A 22,142-nucleotide genomic window follows, 5' to 3' on the forward strand; every position below is an offset into this window, starting at 1 on the left:
GCAGATTATTACTTTTCTTCAGCAGAATTCCCATCCTCGTGTAGCAGAGAGAATGCCATCTATACCCGAAAATGTCACGGATCAGGTTTCAGTTCCTCTATATTATATTTGTATTTATCATAAATTATATTGTAGCTCCTTTATTGTTGTTCAGTTTATATGATTTTATGTTACCGTGCCGCTGATTTGGCCATACTCTTTTACCCAACAACAAAGTTCTTGAAATTGCTTAGATATTTGGTAATAAGAATTGTCATGTTTCCCTTTGTTTTCTGATGTTTTAAAATGAACTCTCTTCTGTGACAGATTAGGCTGTGGGAATCAGATCTGAACAGGGTTGAGATGACTCCTGCACATTATTATGATGAATTTCCTTCTAGGGTACTAACAATTCAGTATGTTGGAGTGATATGTTTGACTTCATATTCTCATGATTGTATCTGATTGTTTCCTTTGTCTGGCAGGACGTCTTCGAGGCTGCTTGTGACTACGCACGGGAATGGAATGGATTGCTGTGGGAGGATTCGAAAACCATGCGTCTAGTTGTCAAGGCAGAAATACACATGCATATGCGAGAGCATTTGCGCCGTCAAAAGTAGTAGGCCAGATATTTAGGGTTGGGTATCGGTCATATCAGTCTGGTTAATGGGTTTATCGGTCGGTTAACTGATAAGCTATTTGTTAACCAAATCCTAACCAATTACCGATCGATAAGAAATGTTAACCGAAAATTATCGGTCATATCGGTAATCGGTTAACCGGTTGGTTAAATCGGTTTAGGCTTTTGTGGGCTTTTAACTGGTTGCTAATTGGGCCAAAAATTAATTGTTTTGGAGGCCCAAATACGTTTTGTTGGGCTAAAGCCTAAAATAGTTTATTAAAAATTAGTTATTTTTTAATATTTTTTTTTTTTTGGCTAAAATAGCTTATTGAAGGCTTTTTTTTTTTTTTTTTTTTTTAATAAATAAATATAAATATAAAATTATAAAAAATTAAAAATTAAAAAACTTATCGGTCATATCGGTTTTTCGATAAAAAATTATTAACCGACCGATAACTATCGATTATGGTTACTATCGGTTTGGTTAAATTTGGTAATCGGTAACCGGTTAATATGTCCACCCCCACAGATATTGTTTTATTGGTCCTGATGGAATTAATGGCGAACAATATATTTTAGGCAGAACAACATGCAACCCTACATGCTGTGAGGTTTGTTGTGTACATTTTGGGGCTGGCATTTGTCAGATTCTTCCTTTTCCGTCGATTTATGCTCGATTCAGATGATCAGATTTGCTAATAAAGCTGTAACTGAAGTCATGCATCATGGAAAATATTCTAGAAAACATTATCAAGAAAATGGAAAGTTGATTCTACACTGCAATCAGAAGCTGGAAAATGTTGCATTCGGGAAGAGTTGGACCAAATAGAGTTCCAAGTACAAACATTCTCCAGCGCTTAAATGTTTTTGTGAGCAATGTAAACAACAGAATTTGCTACTTGTGATGAAAAGAACAGGTTTGTATTGCAGATCATGCGAGTTCAATTTCCTGTTTAATGAAAATAAGCATAATTTGTTTTAGACAAAATATAGGAAGTTAATTGTGATTTTTCTTTTTTTTTTTTGGGTTCATAATTTATTGAGATTATATTTTTATCCAGGGCTTTTGTTATTTGATTAATCATTTTTATGTAGTCTTTGGCCCAATTACTTTTGTTGTTCCGGGTCTCCGCAATTGATAGGTGACGGGAACATGTTAAGTTTTTAATCGTGACAAAGGAAATGAAAAATGAAAGAGCAATTTTGGGATAAAAACATTTTCAAACCGCTTGTGGGAGTTTAGAAATGGTGTCGTTAGAGATACTATAACTTTTACTATAAATTTTTCATAAACTGACGGATGTTATAATTTCACACGGTATTTAATGTGTCAGTTATTAAACAAGTAGATTTGGTTGTAGCTAATGTGGAATGCCAGGTCAGTTTGTATGTTCAGGTGACATGTAACAAGTCAATCACTAAATAATTAAATTTAATTGTAGCTGAAGCGTGAATTGCAACATCAATTTATTGATAAGGAGTTATAATAAAAATTGTAATATATCTTTAATAAAACCTGCTTTATGTACCAAAAAAAAAAGAAAAAAAGGAGCGAAGAAAACGTATGAAATTTAGCATTGTGCAGTCAAGATCAATCATCAAGGATAATATCAATAACTTCGAGAAGAATAATAGCAGCCAAAATACCGTCTATAATTTTTTTTCCTTTTATCATTTTACCAACTCAATATTTATCATTTTTTAATTTTAAAAAAAAAATGGTTAAGATTTGAGGAATTATACATGATAAAATGCCTTATGAAAAAGGGTATACATGAGGAAAAAAAAAAAAAAAAAACTGTTGCTGCCCAGGATCGAACTGGAGACCTTTAGTGTGTAAGACTAACGTGATAACCACTACACCACAGCAACGAACTTCTTATTTAAAACTCCAACATTACATACTATAAACGCTACACAACAGCAACGACGTTGTTAGAAATCTAGAAACAACTATCACTTCAACTAACAACTTCGAATTCTTTCCTGCCCGACCAAAGTAAAAAGAAGCGAAATTTCTTTCCAGCAGAAGACAAAAGATTGTGATGTCGATGGTCGAATCCCCAGCGTGGGAAGCTTACGAGGCCAAACAGTAAAAAGACACACAGACAGCTTCTAAGAAATTTCCTATCTCCCCTCATGCCTCGTCATTTCTACGCTTTTGGGCACCAAAGTTTATTAAAGAAACAACATTTCACCATGCATATCTCCTACTTTCTAGAAAAGTATTTTCAAAACTGTTGCCAAACGAGACATATCTTAACCCATTTGTCATGTGGAATTGCTTGGATATTAATTGACCAACAAACAAACAACTTGTCTTTGTCAGCTTTTTCTTTTCTTTTTTTTGAATAGGCTAAGCTTCTGAAGTGCGAGGTGTGATTGTAAATTTGTAACACTGGGTTTCTCACATTCGCCAAGTGTCTGTAAAATTGCCACAATGGGAAGAATTGCAAAGACCTGCCTGCGCTCAATGCTGAAAGGTGTAAATTCCGTTATGGGCATGGTTGGGATTGCAATGATTCTGTATAGTCTGTGGATGATCAGAGTTTGGCAGAGAGGCATGGACGGGCCATCAGATGTTGATGCTGATTCTAACGGTCTATGGTAAGATCCTTGTGACTCCAGAGCTCTTGCTTTTCTTTGTCTTTGCCTCATTAACTACCATTCAAGTAAAACAAGTGCCACGTTGTTGCCTAATACGTTCATTTTGAACATGTCAGTTTAATAGACCGGATTAAAGGAAATTTCTCGAACCCAATTGGGAGAAAGAAAAATATACCTTTTTGTTTATGATAATATACCTTATAAGAAGAACACAGCTCACTCAGCTTGCTCCTTGAAGCTTCACTATCAGTTTTACCCCCATAAGGTTGATATTAAATCAAGAAGTTGATACAAATGCTGATCAATATTTTGGTAAAATTAATGACTTTTAGGAAAGCTTATTTGTTCAATACATTTTGACCATTGAAAGCTTCTCTGTTTTACTTGTTACTGATATTTAGTTTGAAGTATGATTCCTCTTGAAATTGCAGGTTCATATACACTTTTCTTGGGAGTGGTGTTACCTTGTGTGTGATAACTTTCCTAGGTCATATTTCTGCCGATTGTGCACATGGTTATTGCCTTTCATGTGTATCCTTCTCAATTTCATATCGTTGTGTAAATGATAGGATCAGCACGTCTTATGATTCAAAAGTGGGCTTTTAAATTATTAGTAGCGGTGGTTTAGTGGTCTCAAGGAAATTCTCAAAATGATTGGGAATGACTAGGGTGAGAGTTTGACTTTCAAAATGAGAATCTTCAATCTTATTAGTATTAGCTGCTTTGAGTTTCATTAATGCCTTAATGAGTCTGTGTTAGGCTATGGCTCAGTCGAACTTGAAGGAGTATCTGCGGTTCTCACCGTCTAAGCTTCTTTCGTGCGACTCTCAGCAGGCATGTGCTACTATGGTCACACCCAAGTAGTTATGTCCAGATAGAATAGTTACAATTGGTTTCTTCTACCTGCCTTTTTAATTAGAAAAAATAAAATAAAAAATCTTTTTTAACCATTTTTTTTTAATGAAATCAGATTTTAGAACACCATACTACATGTGTGACGTGTCTTCTGCATTTTTTCAAGAACATAAAACGGTTTATCCATGGTGTATTAACTGCACACAACTGAAGCTAGGCACAAATTTTGAAACATGTGTCCCCAATCTCAGGCTTATGTCCTCAATATTGCTAGCCTTAAAATCAACATAGTATATGGTGATCATCATTTCGCTTCTGCTATTGGAGGCTGCAATGACTGCAGATATACTCCTAAATTCTGACTGGGAAAAGGTGATGTTGTCTTGTTTGATTTCCTACTTTCTTTCCATTTTCTGTTTTCAATATTAACATGTTAATTGTTTGTTATCTTGAACTGCTATGGCACACTATGTCAGGATTTACCTGAGGATCCAACTGGGAGGTTCCATGATTTCGAAGATTTTGTAAAGTCAAACTTTGATATTTGCAAATGGATAGGGTTGTTGATCACCTTGGCACAGGTACTTTTGAGTCTAGCATGTTTGTGAAGCAAGAAAATATAAATTATTTCAGTTTTTCTTAATGTAAAGGAAAATAAAATAAATGCAAAATTTTTATTAGAAAAAGGATAAATATTTAAATAATAATGGCTGGTGGGCTCTTTGATCTAAGTCTTAAAAATCTAAAATTCTACTGCAATATTTGAAGAAAATTTTAATATATAGACTGTATATGCAGGGACTTTCAATTTTATTGGCTGTGGCTCTAAGAACTCTTGGGCCAAACCATGGATTCTATTACAATTATGATAGTGATGAGGATTATGCTCCTGAAAGGCTTCCGCTCATAAATAATAAAGCTCAACCACCACCATATGTTAATGTCATATCTGACCCTCGCTTTGCCACCAATAATAACACCTGGAATGTAAGTTTCCATTCTCAACTTTCATAATCCATTGATAGCTTACTTTTTTCTTTTTTCAGTTTTCTCATTGAAGAATTATGACTTTTTTTTTTCTTTTCTTTTTTTCCCATTTGATTTCTTCTCAGGCAAACAAGTGAAGAGAGCAATGTCAAATTTCTCGAACATGAGTTTTGAGATTGATGGGTTTGATGTTAAGGTGGAAATGATGAAAGCTAGAGCTTATAATTTAGTGTCTATGACTGCATGCATATATGTAACAATTACAAGTTGGGTCATTGTTTTTACTGTTGGATTTTGTATATTTTCCTTCTGATACAATATTATGGGAAGCTTACTGCAGGAAAAACCTTTCTTTTGAGCAATATATGTTACTGAATTATGGTATGTATTAACCTCTTAAATATAACATTGAAGAGCTTTAGTTACAAAAATAGCACTCTACCCTTGTGAAATGTTCGCATTAATAATATTCTTTTCTTTCTTTCTTTTATAAATGTAAGGGAAAACTCTATATACCCCTTCAAACTACTACCAAATTGTGACAATATCTCCTTAAACTACCAAACAATTGACAATGACCTCCCCAAGGCCAACAAAAATACAAAAGTGACAAAGTTTTTTTTCAATAAAACAAAATACTCCAATAAATTAAAAAAAAATTGTTTATTTTTTATTTTATTTTATTAAAAGGGTATTTTCATCATTGAGGGACATGGTCAATTTTTGATAGTTTTGGGGGATATTGTCAATTAGATGCTAATTTAAAAGGAGCATGTGAACTTTCCCCTAAAAGTGATCTATCAAACTTATCAAACGAACTTCTCTTTGATTTATTATTTCATCGAGATCAAATCTAAATTACGATGTCATTTTCTTGTTCCGAAATGGGCTTCTTCAATTTTTTTTTATATACAAATCATCATTTTACAGAATAGGCAATAAAGTATCCTTCAGAATATGTGTGTGTGTTTTTCTAAGAAACAATAATTCAACACAATTATTGTTTAGCATTTGGCAGAACATTTCAGTCGTGGGTCGATGGGAGTCACAGAGTTCTGGGCCTGACTCCTGCCAACTCAAAAGCCTGGCATTGAGGCCCAAGCCCAGACGAAAAAGTAGACAAACAGCGAGAGAGGAAGAAATTTATAACGACAACGCATCCTCTTTTGTCGAAACTAAAACCCTAAACCTAACCCTCCTCCAATGTTGATGGCCAACGAATTGCCTGAAGAATTGGTGACAGAGATCCTGCTATACCTTCCCGTCGTCTCTCTCTTGCGATTTAATTGCGTCTGCAAATCCTGGTACGCTCTCATTACTCACCAAAACTTCATCAGAAAACACCTTCTACACAATAAGAACAACAGCACCCTACTCCTTCTCTGGGAAGACGAAACTTCCGAAGATGATGCTGTATCCTCGCTTTCTTGTGAAACACTCCAATTATCCCTTACACAACCTCTACCTCTACGGTTTACTGAGGTCACTTCTATCGTGGGTTCTTGCGATGGTATTGTTTGTCTCAGCGATGACGATGCATTGAATGTTGTCATATGGAACCCTGCAACTAAAGAAACAAAGGTTGTACCCAAATCAAGCCTGTCCCGCTTCTCCTATGATTATCACATCAAGTCTGGTATCGGATTTGGTTTTGATGCCAAAACTAGTGACTACTTGATAATTAAGTTTTTTAGTCTCTTTGATTCCAACGAAAGTGATTATTATGAAGGCCATGTCCCCTGTTATACAATAAGTGAGGTATATAGCTTAAGTGCCGATTCTTGGAGAAAAGTTGATAGCCGCCCAGGTTTAATTGATATTAGAGCTATGGATACATACATCAATGAGATGGCTTCTTGGGAGGCATTTGATGATGATTGGGAGGGGGTTTTGTCATTTGCCATGAGCGGCGAGGTATTTCTTAAAACACCGCTGCCAGATGATGTTTTGAATGGTCGTGGTTGGAGAAACGTTTTTGTGTTTTTGTGTTGAATGAATCGATTGTTGTGGCATTTTGGAGCAGGGAATTGTTGGAGATTTTCTATGATATATGGTTGTTGCTTGAAGTTGGTGTTAAGGACTCATGAACTAAGCTTTTCAGTATTGGACCGTTTACAGATTTTAAACAACCCCGACCTTTAGGATTTTGGAAGGAAATGAATTTGAAAAGCACAACAGTTGTTGACAATGCTTGAGGGCCATCTTTCTATATCTGCTCCAAGCGTGTTTCAAGCCGCATATATGTGTTGTGATAATATTTTCTGCCGTCTTTCTCAAAAATTTATATGGAGCAATAGTGAAAAGAATTTTGAGATTAAAGGAGTACAAGGGTTCTGCAGATGATATTTCTTTTACATTTCATTTGGAATTATTTTTTCATTCTTCCATATGTTTAGTATTTCTTATGTTTGTTTTTTGATATTTCATTCCTTCTATTTCATAGTAATTTACTCTGGAAGAGGATTTGGTACTTAGATGTGGTTGATGGGGTTCATTGGACATAGTTTTCAAAATTGCCCTCTCTGATTAGAGGTCGGATGTGATAAAAAAAAATTACATAGCACGTTAAAGATGCTTGCTGGAGATAAGAAACTTTTATGTCTAGTCTTCTATGGCACTCAACACGTAGTGAATAATAAATTTGCATACAATGTGCTGCTGATCAATAGAAGCTAGAAACAATGGGTTTCAAGGATAAAAGGCAAAAGGTTTCTAATAGTCCTGGAGGCTGGAGCATTTTCTTTTTGGTTGGTGAAAATTTAATTTCCATTACAAGCTTGTCAGAGGTTATTTAGATATTATAGATATGATTCTAGCATTCTGAGTAATGCTTTATGATTTTTCTTTCTAGGTTGGCATACTAATAACAGTTTGGATTATCTTGCCTGAAAGAAGTAGGTGAAATAAAATAACAACTTATGCTAAATTTAAAAAAGGATTCTGCTAACTGCTAAGCTCATCTTTATAGAATGTTAGCATCTTTCAGTTTGATGTTAGTTTTAGAGGATTCTTAAAATCTTGAAAGAGCGACTTTTAAGTTATATATTTATTAAGTCGTTCTTGTTTGTTTTTTCTGTGCAAGATGCCTTGATTATGTGAATCCTAGGTTGTACAAAAATTTCTTGCATTGTTGTGGAAATTGTAGGATCCTGTCTGTCTTCTTGATAGCTAAATTAATGTTTCATTCTTTCTCTTGCGTTTTTTTTTTCTTTGGTATGACAGGAAAATGTTACAATCCTAAGTCACTCACATGGCTTAAGTATAATTTTAATGATTTGTATATAAACCTTTGGGCACCCTCCATTTGCAAGTCAGTTTTCAAGAGTAAGCTCTATCTAAGATTTGTATTATTTGATATCAAAGGCAAGTTCTATGTTGAGTATGAGATTAAACCTAGTTTGTCAAATATGGGATTAAATGGATTGCAGCTTTGTGGTCGACAAGAGCATATATACACGTAGTTAATATTGTTCTTAAGCCATGTGAGACACTTGCAATCATAACAAAAATAGTAATTAAATATTCTTTTTAATTAGTGTATAGCTTTATGGATAAAGCATTTTTACATTTAAGATTTGGAAGCTTGTGGAAGAATGACAAAGTTAAGGGGAGGGGAACCGTACGGGAACTAATAATAGGTCAATTATGGGATTGCAAAGTCTATCAAGACTCTCAAAGATGTTGGATTGAATGCTAAATGTTATTAGGCTCTATCCTTGAAATGTGTTATCTTTTACGTGTCCAGCAACTTTTGGTGCAGGAAACTTTCATTGTGTTTGGACTTTTTGGAGCTGTTTTTATCTTGATTTTGTCAAATACAAAATGGGATTTCAAACTACTGTATTGTTTTCTTTTATGTCGAGGTTTAATGTAGATTCGACGGTTTTCCATGTTCTTGTAATTTATCCGGTGTGACATGTCGGTATGAAAATGAAATGTGTTGATTTTGATTAAACATTAGAATGAGTTAAAAATAAAAAATAAAAAATAAAAAATAAAAAATAAATAAAGCAAATAAAATGTAAATTGAACCAGATTAAATAAGTGAAGTAGTCGTGTTGAGTAAAATTGGACTAGGATGTATCCAATTTTCTGCTGATCATATTTAGGATATATTTGGGAAAAAATTTCTATCACAATATATATATATATATATACCTCTCCAAGGCAGGGTCCTTCGGATTCACCACTACAAAGTAAACTTGGTCTCGTACACCGCACCCTTGGAAGTTTTCCTACACAGAACTGGTTAAACCGCTGACTTTTCACGAGGGGGTGTGGCACCAAATGATTGTTTGTACCTATGAGGTGTTGAACCTTGGACCTTGAAGGGGATGATATCTCAAGACCAAGGCCTCCACCACTTAGGCCAACCCCTTGGAGTTTATATAAGTTACAAAATATAATTGGCAAGTTTGCCTATTTATGCAAATAATGACATTGCCCTTACAATAAAGATGTCCAAATCTTAAATTGAAATGAGAAGAGATTTAAGATATCCAAATCCCAATAGCCCAAATAAATGAAATATAGACAATAAAATTTTCATTTATAACTATTACTACCTACGAGTCCTCTTCATGGTGATAGTTTTAATGGGTCAAATTCGTCAATATTCTGGGTAAATAGATGATGATGATGATGATCCCCTCAACTCAAAGCCGACGACCCACGATCCATGCTACAGTATTCTAGAAGATGGAAAACCACGGTAAAATTGAATAGTCCACCGTCAAGGGCAACATTCACGTGGCCTTCATTCAGCAATCCTTCCCTTCATAAACCGTCTCCCCACCTTGAATTTCACTTTCCCAAAAGAAACTCTTTTCAGACAGTTGCTCTCTAAAAAAGCAACAGGGAAGCCGCCATTGATGGCCAAGGATTTGCCTGCAGACTTGGTGGCCCAGATTCTGGTATGGCTTCCGGTGGTCTCTCTCTTGCGATGCAAGTGCGTCTCCAAATCCTGGTACACTCTTATTACTCACCAAAGCTTCATAAGAAAACACCTCCTACACAACAACAACAACAACAGCAGCAGCGAAACTCTCCTTCTCCTCAATTTGTTCAATAAAACCACCCAAGATTTCGTTTTATCCACGCTTTCTTATGAAACACTCCAATTATCCCCTACACAACCTGCACATCCGTCGGGTTTTGGGAACATCAAGAAGGGTAATATTTGTTTTGTGGGTTCTTGCAATGGTCTCGTTTGTCTACACACTATGTCATTATATGAATTCGAAGTTGTTATATGGAATCCTGCAACTAGAGAAACAAAGGTTGTCCCCAAATCAAACCTGCCCCGCCTCCCACCCTATTGGTATCAGACCATAATTGATTCTATCGAATTTGGTTTTGATGCCAAAACTAATGACTACAAGATAATCAACCTTCTTACTCCCTATGACGAAGAAGTTAACTCATTCGATGAAACTTGTGAAAGGATAATCGAAAGTGAGGTATATAGCTTAAGTGCCGATTCTTGGAGAAAAGGTGATAGGTCCCTGTGCTGTACTGGTGAGCTTTATATCGGTGGTTTGAACACATACATCAATGGCATGGCTTCTTGGGAGCTATCTGTTCGTGGTTGGGAGGGTGTCTTGTCATTTGAAATGAGCGACGAGGTATTCCTAAAAACACCGGTGCCAGATGATGTTTTGAATGATCGTTGGAGTCACTTTTTCTTGTTGAAGGAATCGATTGCTATGGCAGTTACTATAACAGTTGAAGGTTGTAGCGTCCTAGAATTTTCAAAGTTATTTAAATAGATTATTTTGATGATAATGTTATTTTAATATCAATTTTATTCAATGATTTTTGTGAAATTTGTGGTGTTTGAGAGAGTGATAATTAGAGAATGGTAATTGGTGAAATAATAGGATAGTAAATGATAAGAAGAATTGTATTGGTAGGTAGAATAGTAAAGGAATGGAGAATAGTCAATGGTAGGTATAATAGTATTGGTATAAGGAGGGTAGAGTTGTAAATAGAATGTAGAATAGTCAATGGTAGGTATAATAGTGTTAGTAGGTGGAATAGTAAAATGAGAGTATAATTGTAAATGGAAGGTAGAATAGTCAATGGTAAAAATAATAGTATTGATATAAGGAGGGTAGAATTGTAAATAGAATGTAGAATAGTCAAAGGTAAGAATAATAGTATGGGTAGGTGGAATAGTAAAATGATGGTAGAATTGTAAATTGAAGGTAGAATAGTATTTGGTTTTTCCTACAAATAGAGTTCTTCCTCTTCACAAATTTCACTACTCTCCTCCCTTCTCTTACACATATTCCTACTTCTTCCACTTTCTACTCAGTCTTTCTTCTTTCTGAGAGTGTTGACTCAGAGCAGAGAGAGAAAGGGCGAGACTACTTGGTCTTTCTTCTTTCTGAGAGTGTTTACTCACCCTAACACTCTCAGAAAGAAGAAAGACCGAGTAGCAAGCGGAAAAATGAAGAATATGTATAAGAGAAGGGAGGGGAGTGTTGAAATTTCTGAAGGGAAAAAGCTCTATTTATAGGAAAAACCAAATACTATTCTACCTTCAATTTAAAATTCTACCCTCATTTTACTATTCCACCTACCCATACTATTATACCTATCTTTGACTATTCTACATTCCATTTACAATTCTACCCTCCTTATACCAATACTATTATTCCTACCATTGACTAATCTACCTTCTATTTACAATTATACCCTCTTTTTACTATTTTACCTACTAACCCTATTATACCTACCATTGACTATTCTACATTCCATTTACAATTCTATCCTCCTTATACCGATACTATTATACCTTCCATTGATTATTCTACCTTCCTTTACTATTCTACCTGCCAATACAATTCTTCTTACCATTTACTATCCTATTATTTCACCAATTACCATTCTCTAATTATTACTCTCTGAAACACCATAAATTTTCCAAAAATCATTGGCTAAAATTGATATTAAAATAACATCATTATCAAAATAATCTATTTAAATAACTTCGAAAATTCTGGGGCGCTACAATGTATTATATCTTTTGAAACTAATTTCTCAAGTCCGCTATCTCTCATGTTCTTTCTTTCTTGCAGCGCTTTGTCTCGCCCTTTCTCTCTCTGCTCTGAGTAAACACTCTCAGAAAGAAGAAAGACCGAGTAGAAAGCGGAAGAAGGAAGAATATGCGTAAGAGAAGGGAGGAGAGTGGTGAAATTTGTGAAGGAGAAGAGCTCTATTTATAGGAAAAACCAAATACTATTCTACCTTCAATTTACAATTTTACCCCATTTTACTATTCCACCTACCCATACTATTATACCTACCTTTGACTATTCTACATTCCATTTACAATTATACCCTCATTTTACTATTTCACCTACTAACCCTATTATACCTACCATTGACTATTTTACATTCCATTTACAATTCTACTCTCCTTATACCGATACTATTATACCTACCATTGACTATTCTACATTCCTTTACTATTCTACCTACCAATACAATTCTTCTTACCATTTACTACCCTATTATTTCACCAATTACCATTATCTAATTATCACTCTCTGAAACATCATAAATTTCTCAAAAATCATTGGCTAAAATTGATATTAAAATAACATTATCATCAAAATAATTTATTTAAATAACTTTGAAAATTCTGGGGCGCTATAAAGGTGGTATGTGCTTTGATATATGGCGGTTGCTTGAAGTTGGTGTGAAGGACTCCTGGACTAAGCTTTTCACTATTGGACCGTTTTCAGAATATATTGGCCGACCATTAGGATTGTGGAAGAGTGGCACCATGTTCTTGGCAAAGTCTCGCAGACTTTTCTTGTATAGCCCCTTTACCAAACAAATGGTTGATCTCCAAATTCATGGAACCAAATTGATGCAGTTGGTTACTTACATTGAAAGCCTAGTTTCTGTCAAGAGAGGAAATGAAATTTAAAGAGCAGGACGATTGTTGACACAATGGCCATTTTTTTATATCAGTTCCAAGTGTGTTTCAAGCAGCATGGATGTGCTTAGACAATATTTTCTGCTTGTTCTTGTCAAATGATGTTTTTCTCAACTATTTATACTCATTTGGAGCAAATAGTGAGAGAATTTTAAGATTGAAGAAGCAGGAGTACAAGGATTATGCACATGATCTTCCTTTTACATAACATGCAGAATTATTTTGTCAGTCCCATATGTTTAGTATTTTGATGGGCCACGTATGTATGTTAATTACCCATGATGCGGCAACGTGGCTTGGTAAATGGGGGCAGGCATGGAGTTAGTGGTGTTGTCTTACAATAGGAGTTAGTTTAGTTACATGTTGTAGTGTGGGACGTGTGTGAGAGAAGTTGTAGTAATGTTAGACATGTTATCATGGGAGTTTAGGTAACTGTTAGTGGTAGAGTATTTAACTCCCACCTGAAGTGGGGTTTTATCCTTAGTAAAATTCTATTATATTGTTTCCTTTAACTATGTTTTTGGAAGAAAAAATGTACCTTTTTGTTTATGATAATATACCTTACAAGAAGAACACAGCTCATTCAGCTTGCTCCTTGAAGCTTCACTTTCTGTTTTACCCCCATAAGGATGATATTAAATCAAGAAGTTGATACAAATGCTGATCAATATTTTGGTAAAATTAATGACTTTTCTCTAGAATTCATCTCTCTCTTTTCATCTAAACAACACTAAGAAAAACTTCAAGAGGAGGGAAGATCTAAATCTAGATATTTCCTCCTCCCCTTTCATGGTAGCAGTACTCGGCGTCTTCTCTGTAGGTTCTACTAGTCTCCGTTTCTGACGGGTTGCTTTAAATCTAAATTGTAGATCTAGATCTAGATCCAGATCTAGTCTCTTCAACCTTAGATCTGATCATTTTCTTCAACCAAGGCGTGTCTTCCGAAGGGATGTCTACGATGCCGTGCTTCTCTACTGTTGCTTGTGGGGGTTTTTTGTTTTGTTGTTGTTTTTATTTTATGGTCCTAGCTGTTGGGCTGAGGACGTGAATAATGCTTTTGGCTTTCGGGTCGAGAGGGGAATGGTTTGGGTGTGAGTATTTTGCTCATACATGGGAAATGGCTTCCTGTGCTCCCAGAAGGAGTCTGCGTTAGCAGATCTGTTCTATAATCTGAAGATCGGGCTAGGATAGCGGATGTTTGACGCCATATATTGGTTTTTCATTGTAAGATCTGTTATGTTTTCGATTTTTTGACATGTAATCTTTTAGCTTTGGCTATGATCTTACAGAATTGTATGTTCTGTGATTGTAAAAGCTTTTATACTCTTGACTATTATTAATGAGATCATATTGATTTTCCCTAAAAAAAAAAAAAAAAAAAAATTAATGACTTTTAGGAAAGCTTATTTGTTCAATACATTTTGACCATTGAAAACTTCTCTGTTTTACTTGTTACTGATATTTAGTTTGAAGTTTGATTCCTCTTGAAATTGCAGCTTCATATACACTTTTCTTGGGAGTGGTGTTACCTTGTGTGTGATAACTTTCCTAGGTCATATTTCTGCCGATTGTGCACATGGTTATTGCCTTTCATGTGTATCCTTCTCAATTTCATATCGCTGTGTAAATGATAGGAGCATTTCTTATGATTCAAAAGTGAGCTTTTAAATTATTAGTAGTGGTGGTTCGGTGGTTTTAAGAAAATTTTCAAAATGATTGGGAATGTATTAGGGTGAGAGTTTGACTATCAAAATAGGAATATTCAATCATATTAGTATTAGCTGCTTTGAGTTTCATTGATGCCTTAATGAGCCTATGTTAGACTATGGCCCAATTGAACTTGGGAGAGTACCTGTAGTTCTCACCGTCTAGGCCTCTCTTGTACGACTCCCAGCAGGCAAGTACTACTATGGTCAAGTTCAGGTAGTTATGCCCAGGTAGAATAGCTACAGTTGATCTGTCCCGCTTGCCTTTTTAATTAGGAAAAAAAACCTCTTTTTTAACCTTTTTTTTTTTTTTTTAATGAAATTAGATTTTAGACCACCATACTACATGTGTCTTCTGCTTTTTTTCAAGAACATAAAACAGTTTTATCCATGGCGTATTTACTGCACACAGCTCAAGCTAGGCACAAATTTTAGAACATGTGTCCCCACTCTCAGGCTCATGTCCTCAATATTGCTAGCCTTAAAATCAACATAGTATATGGTGATCATCATTTCGAAGATTTTGTAGAGTCAAACTTTGATATTTGCAAATGGATAGGCTTGTTGATCACCTTGGCACAGGTAATTTTGAGTCTAGCATGTTTGTGAAGAAAGAAAATATAAATTATTTCAGTTTTTCTTAATGTAAAGGAAAATAAAATAAATGCAAATTTTTTATTAGAAAAAGGATAAATATTTAAATAAAATTATATGTATATATAAAGAGTGAACATAATGGCTGGTGGGCTCTTTGATCTAAGTCTTAAAAATCTAAAATTCTACTGCAATATTTGAAGAAAATTTTAATATATAGACTGTATATGCAGGGACTTTCAATTTTATTGGCTGTGGCTCTAAGAACTCTTGGGCCAAATCACGGATTCTATTACAATTATGATAGTGATGAGGATTATGCTCCTGAAAGGCTTCCGCTCATAAATAATAAAGCTCAACCACCACCATATGTTAATGTCATATCTGACCCTCGCTTTGCCACCAATAATAACACCTGGAATGTAAGTTTCCATTCTCAACTTTCATAATCCATTGATAGCTTACTTTTTTCTTTTTTCAGTTTTCTCATTGAAGAATTATAATTTTTTTTTTTCTTTTCTTTTTTTCCCATTTGATTTCTTCTCAGGCAAACAAGTGAAGAGAGCAATGTCAAATTTCTCAAACATGAGTTTTGAGATTGATGGGTTTGATGTTTAGGTGGAAATGATGAAAGCTAGAGCTTATAATTTAGTGTCTATGACTGCATGCATATATGTAACAATTACAAGTTGGGTCATTGTTTTTACTGTTGGATTTTGTATATTTTCCTTCTGATACAATATTATGGGAAGTTTACTGCAGGAAAAACCTTTCTTTTGAGCAATATATGTTACTGAATTATGGTATGTATTAACCTCTTAAATATAACATTGAAGAGCTTTAGTTACAAAAATAGCACTCTACCCTTGTGAAATGTTCGCATTAATAATATTCTTTTCTTTCTTTCTTTTATAAATGTAAGGGAAAACTCTATATACCCCTTCAAACTACTATCAAATTGTGACAATATCTCCTTAAACTACAAAAGTGGCAATGACCTCCCCAAGGCCAACAAAAATACAAAAGTGACAGTTTTTTTCAATAAAACAAAATACTCCAATAAATTTAAAAAAATTGTTTATTTTTTATTTTATTTTATTAAAATGGTATTTTCATCATTGAGGGACATGGTCAATTTTTGATAGTTTGGAGGGATATTGTCAATTAGATGCTAATTTAAAAGGAGCATGTGAACTTTCCCCTAAAAGTGATATACCAAACTTATCATACGAACTTCTCTTTGATTTATTATTTCATCGAGATCAAATCTAAATTACGATGTCATTTTCTTGTTCCGAAATTGGCTTCTTCAATTTTTTTTTTTTTATATACAAATCATCATTTTACAGAATAGGCAATAAAGTATCCTTCAGAATATGTGTGTGTGTTTTTCTAAGAAATAATAATTCAACACAATTATTGTTTAGAATTTGGCAGAACATTTCAGTCGTGGGTCGATGGGAGTCACAGAGTTCTGGGCCTGACTCCTACCAACTCAAAAGCCTGGCATTGAAGCCCAAGCCCAGACGAAAAAGTAGACAAACAGCGAGAGAGGAAGAAATTTATAACGACAACGCATCCTCTTTTGTCGAAACTAAAACCCTAAACCTAACCCTCCTCCGATGTTGATGGCCAACGAATTGCCTGAAGAATTGGTGACAGAGATCCTGCTATACCTTCCCGTCGTCTCTCTCTTGCGATTTAATTGCGTCTGCAAATCCTGGTACGCTCTCATTACTCACCAAAACTTCATCAGAAAACACCTTCTACACAATAAGAACAACAGCACCCTACTCCTTCTCTGGGAAGACGAAACTTCCGAAGATGATGCTGTATCCACGCTTTCTTGTGAAACACTCCAATTATCCCTTACACAACCTCTACCTCTACGGTTTACTGAGGTCACTTCTATCGTGGGTTCTTGCGATGGTATTGTTTGTCTCAGCGATGACGATGCATTGAATGTTGTCATATGGAACCCTGCAACTAAAGAAACAAAGGTTGTACCCAAATCAAGCCTGTCCCGCTTCTCCTATGATTATCACATCAAGTCTGGTATCGGATTTGGTTTTGATGCCAAAACTAGTGACTACTTGATAATTAAGTTTTTTAGTCTCTTTGATTCCAACGAAAGTGATTATTATGAAGGCCATGTCCCCTGTTATACAATAAGTGAGGTATATAGCTTAAGTGCCGATTCTTGGAGAAAAGTTGATAGCCGCCCAGGTTTAATTGATATTAGAGCTATGGATACATACATCAATGAGATGGCTTCTTGGGAGGCATTTGATGATGATTGGGAGGGGGTTTTGTCATTTGCCATGAGCGGCGAGGTATTTCTTAAAACACCGCTGCCAGATGATGTTTTGAATGGTCGTGGTTGGAGAAACGTTTTTGTGTTTTTGTGTTGAATGAATCGATTGTTGTGGCATTTTGGAGCAGGGAATTGTTGGAGATTTTCTATGATATATGGTTGTTGCTTGAAGTTGGTGTTAAGGACTCATGAACTAAGCTTTTCAGTATTGGACCGTTTACAGATTTTAAACATCCCCAACCTTTAGGATTTTGGAAGGAAATGAATTTGAAAAGCACAACAGTTGTTGGCAATGCTTGAGGGCCATCTTTCTATATCTGCTCCAAGCGTGTTTCAAGCCGCATATATGTGTTGTGATAATATTTTCTGCCGTCTTTCTCAAAAATTTATACTCTTTTGGAGCAATAGTGAAAGAATTTTGAGATTAAAGGAGTACAAGGGTTCTGCAGATGATATTTCTTTTACATTTTGTTTGGAATTATTTTTTCATTCTTCCATATGTTTAGTATTTCTTATGTTTGTTTTTTGATATTTCTTTCCTTCTATTTCATAGCAATTTACTCTTGAAGAGGATTTGGTAATTAGATGTGGTTGATGGGGTCATTGGACATAGTTTTCAAAATTGAGCTCTTTGATTAGAGGTCAGATGTGATAAAATAAATGACATAGCACATTAGGGCTGGTCAATGTTTCTGAGCACTTCCCCAATTTTCATAAATTCAAATGCCTAAAGTATCTTGGCTTATTAATGATGGTGTTTATTTAGAGTTATTGGAAATTTTAAATTTCATTAAAAAGAAAAAGAAAAAAAAGCTTCTGATTGGTTCTACTGACAGAAAGTTTTTGTTGTGAACTGTATGAAGTAAAAGTTGATTAATCTTTTAAATTACTATAGATGTTTTAAGTGTAATAGGTAATGCATGTTGCCGTAAAAGGTGGTTCAGCTGGTTGAAATCACATAAACTTTTTCAAGGTTTCTTCTCAAGTCCTCATGCCAATAAGTTGGCTAAGTTTCAAAAACCACCCCTAGGTAAAACATAAGACTTTAGGCATGTCAATTTTCAGGAATCACTAAGGAATAGGTAAATGGGATGTTATACCCTATTTGCTAACCCTTGTTACTATAAGATGATTAAAATCTTTGAATATTAAGATGCTTGTCTCATATATATATATATATATATATATATATATATATATATATATATAAAGATGCTTGCTGGAGATAAGAAACTTTTATGTCTAGTCTTCTATGGCACTCAACACGTAGTGAATAATAAATTTGCATACAATGTGCTGCTGATCAATAGAAGCTAGAAACAATGGGTTTCAAGGATAAAAGGCAAAAGGTTTCTAATAGTCCTGGAGGCTGGAGCATTTTCTTTTTGGTTGGTGAAAATTTAATTTCCATTACAAGCTTGTCAGAGGTTATTTAGATATTATAGATATGATTCTAGCATTCTGAGTAATGCTTTATGATTTTTCTTTCTAGGTTGGCATACTAATAACAGTTTGGATTATCTTGCCTGAAAGAAGTAGGTGAAATAAAATAACAACTTATGCTAAACTTAAAAAATGATTCTGCTAACTGCTAAGCTCATCTTTATAGAATGTTAGCCTCTTTCAGTTTGATGTTAGGTTTAGAGGATTCTTAAAATCTTGAAAGAGCGACTTTTAAGTTATATATTTATTAAGTTGTTCTTGTTTGATTTTTCTGTGCTAGATGCCTTGATTATGTGAATCCTAGGTTGTACAAAAATTTCTTTCATTGTTGTGGAAATTGTAGAATCCTGTCCGTCTTCTTGATAGCTAAATTAATGTTTCATTCTTTCTCTTGCCTTTTTTTTCTTTGGTATGACAGGAAAATGTTACGATCCTAAGTCACTCATATGGCTCAAGTATAATCTTAACCATTTGCATATAAACTTTTGGGCACCCTCCATTTGCAAGCCAATTTTCAGAGTAAGTTTTATCTAAGGTTTGTATTATTTGATGTCAAAAGCAAGTTCCATGTTGAATATGAGATTAAACGTAGTTCGACGAATATGGGATTAAATGGGTTGCAGCTTCGTGATCGACAAGAGTATATATACACGTAGTTAAGATTGTTCTTAAGCCATGTGAGACTCTTGGAATCGTAACAATAATAGTAATTAAATATTCTTTTTAATTAGTATATAGCTTTATGGATAAAACATTTTTACATTTAAGATTTGAAAGCTCGCGGAAGAATGACAAAGTTAAGGGGAGGGAAACCGTACGGGAACTAATAATAGGTCAATTATGGGATTGCAAAGTCTATCAAGACTCTCAAAGATGTTGGATTGAATGCTAAATGTTATTAGGCTCTCTCTATCCTTAAAATGTGTTATCTTTTATGCGAAGTCCAGCAACTTTTGGTGCAGGAAACTTTCTTTGTGTTTGGACTTTTTGGAGCTGGTTTCATCTTGATTTTGTCAAATACAATATGGGATTTCAAACAACTGTATTGTTTTCTTTTATGTCGAGGTTTAATGTAGATTCGATGGTTTTTCATGTTCTTGTAGTAATTTATCCGGTGCGACATACCGGTATGAAAATGAAATGTGTTGATTTTGATTAAACATTAGAATGAGTTAATAAATAAATAAATAAAGCAAATAAAATGTAAATTGAACCAAATTAAGCAAGTGAAGTAGTCGCGTTGAGTAAAACTGGACTAGGATATATCCAATTTTCGGCTGCTCATATTTAGGATATATTTGGGAAAAATTTTCTTTCAATGGTCTCATATAATATAAGTTACAAAATATAATTGGCAAGTTTGCCTATTTATGCAAATAATGACATTGCCCTTACAAATAAAGATGTCCAAATCTTGAATTGAAATGAGGAGATTTAAGATATCCAAATCCCAATAGCCCAAATAAAACAATAAAATTTTCATTTATAACTAGTACTGCCTGATTCCCTGTAGCCTTTTACCCTTATTCAATTAGAAAAAAAAAAAAAAAAAAAAAAAAAAAAACTAGTACTGCCTGCGAGTCCTGTTCATAGTGATAGTTTTAAAGGGTCAAATTCGTCAATTTTCTGGGTAAATAGATGATGATGATCCCCTCAAGTCATAGCCGACTACCCACGATCCGTGCTACAGTATCTAGAAGATGGAAAACCACGGTAAAATTGAAAAGTCCACCGTCAAGGGCATTAGGGCAACATTCACGTGGCCTTCATTCAGCAATCCTTCCCTTCATAAACCGTCTCCCCACCTTGAATTTCACTTTCCCAAAAGAAACTCTTTTCAGACATTTGCTCTCTAAAAGAGCAACAGAGAAGTCACCATTGATGGCCAAGGATTTGCCTGCAGACTTGGTGGCCCAGATTCTGGTATGGCTTCCGGTGGTCTCTCTCTTGCGATGCAAGTGCGTCTCCAAATCCTGGTACACTCTTATTACTCACCAAAGCTTCATAAGAAAACACCTCCTACACAACAACAACAACAACAGCAGCAGCGAAACTCTCCTTCTCCTCAATTTGTTCAATAAAACCACCCAAGATTTCGTTTTATCCACGCTTTCTTATGAAACACTCCAATTATCCCCTACATAACCTGCACATCCATCGGGTTTTGGGAACATCAAGAAGGGTAATATTTGTTTTGTGGGTTCTTTCAATGGTCTCGTTTGTCTACACACTATGTCATTATATGAATTCGAAGTTGTTTTATGGAATCCTGCAACTAGAGAAACAAAGGTTGTCCCCAAATCAAACCTGCCCCGCCTCCCACCCTATTGGTATCAGACCATAATTGATTCTATCGAATTTGGTTTTGATGCCAAAACTAATGACTACAAGATAATCAACCTTCTTACTCCCTATGACGAAGAAGTTAACTCATTCGATGAAACTTGTGAAAGGATAATCGAAAGTGAGGTATATAGCTTAAGTGCCGATTCTTGGAGAAAAGGTGATAGGTCCCTGTGCTGTACTGGTGAGCTTTATATCGGTGGTTTGAACACATACATCAATGGCATGGCTTCTTGGGAGCTATCTGTTCGTGGTTGGGAGGGTGTCTTGTCATTTGAAATGAGCGACGAGGTATTCCTAAAAACACCGGTGCCAGATGATGTTTTGAATGATCGTTGGAGTCACTTTTTCTTGTTGAAGGAATCGATTGCTATGGCAGTTACTATAACAGTTGAAGGTTGTAGCGTCCTAGAATTTTCAAAGTTATTTAAATAGATTATTTTGATGATAATGTTATTTTAATATCAATTTTATTCAATGATTTTTGTGAAATTTGTGGTGTTTGAGAGAGTGATAATTAGAGAATGGTAATTGGTGAAATAATAGGATAGTAAATGATAAGAAGAATTGTATTGGTAGGTAGAATAGTAAAGGAATGGAGAATAGTCAATGGTAGGTATAATAGTATTGGTATAAGGAGGGTAGAGTTGTAAATAGAATGTAGAATAGTCAATGGTAGGTATAATAGTGTTAGTAGGTGGAATAGTAAAATGAGAGTATAATTGTAAATGGAAGGTAGAATAG

The 22,142-nt window shown here is 34.8% G+C and overlaps 7 protein-coding genes and 1 non-coding gene across 8 annotated transcripts; 7 read left to right on the plus strand and 1 right to left on the minus strand.

The window, feature by feature from the left end:
• Positions 1-6: 6 nt before the first annotated feature.
• On the plus strand, positions 7-899 carry LOC132168705 (general transcription and DNA repair factor IIH subunit TFB2-like). Its single transcript, XM_059579728.1, has 3 exons — positions 7-85; positions 307-381; positions 465-899. Exons 1-3 carry the CDS (start codon positions 53-55, stop codon positions 597-599), a joined length of 243 nt encoding a protein of 80 aa, XP_059435711.1. The 5' UTR covers positions 7-52; the 3' UTR covers positions 600-899.
• Positions 900-2,400: 1,501 nt separating this feature from the next.
• TRNAV-UAC (transfer RNA valine (anticodon UAC)) lies at positions 2,401-2,473 on the minus strand. The gene has a single exon. It is a non-coding gene; the product is annotated as a tRNA-Val (tRNA).
• Positions 2,474-2,620: 147 nt separating this feature from the next.
• LOC132168704 (tetraspanin-19-like) lies at positions 2,621-5,443 on the plus strand. The gene is made up of 6 exons (XM_059579727.1): positions 2,621-3,208; positions 3,640-3,739; positions 4,355-4,435; positions 4,540-4,644; positions 4,862-5,050; positions 5,176-5,443. Exons 1-6 carry the CDS (start codon positions 3,042-3,044, stop codon positions 5,185-5,187), a joined length of 654 nt encoding a protein of 217 aa, XP_059435710.1. The 5' UTR covers positions 2,621-3,041; the 3' UTR covers positions 5,188-5,443.
• Positions 5,444-6,219: 776 nt separating this feature from the next.
• Positions 6,220-7,628, plus strand: LOC132172057 (putative F-box protein At3g10430). The gene has a single exon (XM_059583490.1). It carries the CDS (start codon positions 6,254-6,256, stop codon positions 7,040-7,042), a length of 789 nt encoding a protein of 262 aa, XP_059439473.1. The 5' UTR covers positions 6,220-6,253; the 3' UTR covers positions 7,043-7,628.
• Positions 7,629-9,921: 2,293 nt separating this feature from the next.
• On the plus strand, positions 9,922-10,818 carry LOC132169859 (F-box/kelch-repeat protein At3g06240-like). Its single transcript, XM_059580811.1, has one exon. It carries the CDS (start codon positions 9,922-9,924, stop codon positions 10,816-10,818), a length of 897 nt encoding a protein of 298 aa, XP_059436794.1.
• A 4,324-nt stretch (positions 10,819-15,142) lies between these two features.
• Positions 15,143-16,130, plus strand: LOC132169860 (tetraspanin-19-like). The gene is made up of 3 exons (XM_059580812.1): positions 15,143-15,286; positions 15,532-15,720; positions 15,846-16,130. Exons 1-3 carry the CDS (start codon positions 15,143-15,145, stop codon positions 15,855-15,857), a joined length of 345 nt encoding a protein of 114 aa, XP_059436795.1. The 3' UTR covers positions 15,858-16,130.
• A 796-nt stretch (positions 16,131-16,926) lies between these two features.
• Positions 16,927-17,709, plus strand: LOC132169861 (putative F-box protein At3g10430). Its single transcript, XM_059580813.1, has one exon. The coding sequence runs from the start codon at positions 16,927-16,929 to the stop codon at positions 17,707-17,709; it is 783 nt and encodes a 260-aa protein (XP_059436796.1).
• A 3,578-nt stretch (positions 17,710-21,287) lies between these two features.
• Positions 21,288-21,833, plus strand: LOC132169862 (F-box/kelch-repeat protein At3g06240-like). The gene has a single exon (XM_059580814.1). It carries the CDS (start codon positions 21,288-21,290, stop codon positions 21,831-21,833), a length of 546 nt encoding a protein of 181 aa, XP_059436797.1.
• The last annotated feature ends 309 nt before the right edge of the window (positions 21,834-22,142 follow it).

The sequence above is a fragment of the Corylus avellana genome, chromosome ca2 (assembly GCF_901000735.1).
Source record: "Corylus avellana chromosome ca2, CavTom2PMs-1.0".
In the NCBI taxonomy this organism is placed as follows: Eukaryota; Viridiplantae; Streptophyta; class Magnoliopsida; order Fagales; family Betulaceae; genus Corylus; species Corylus avellana.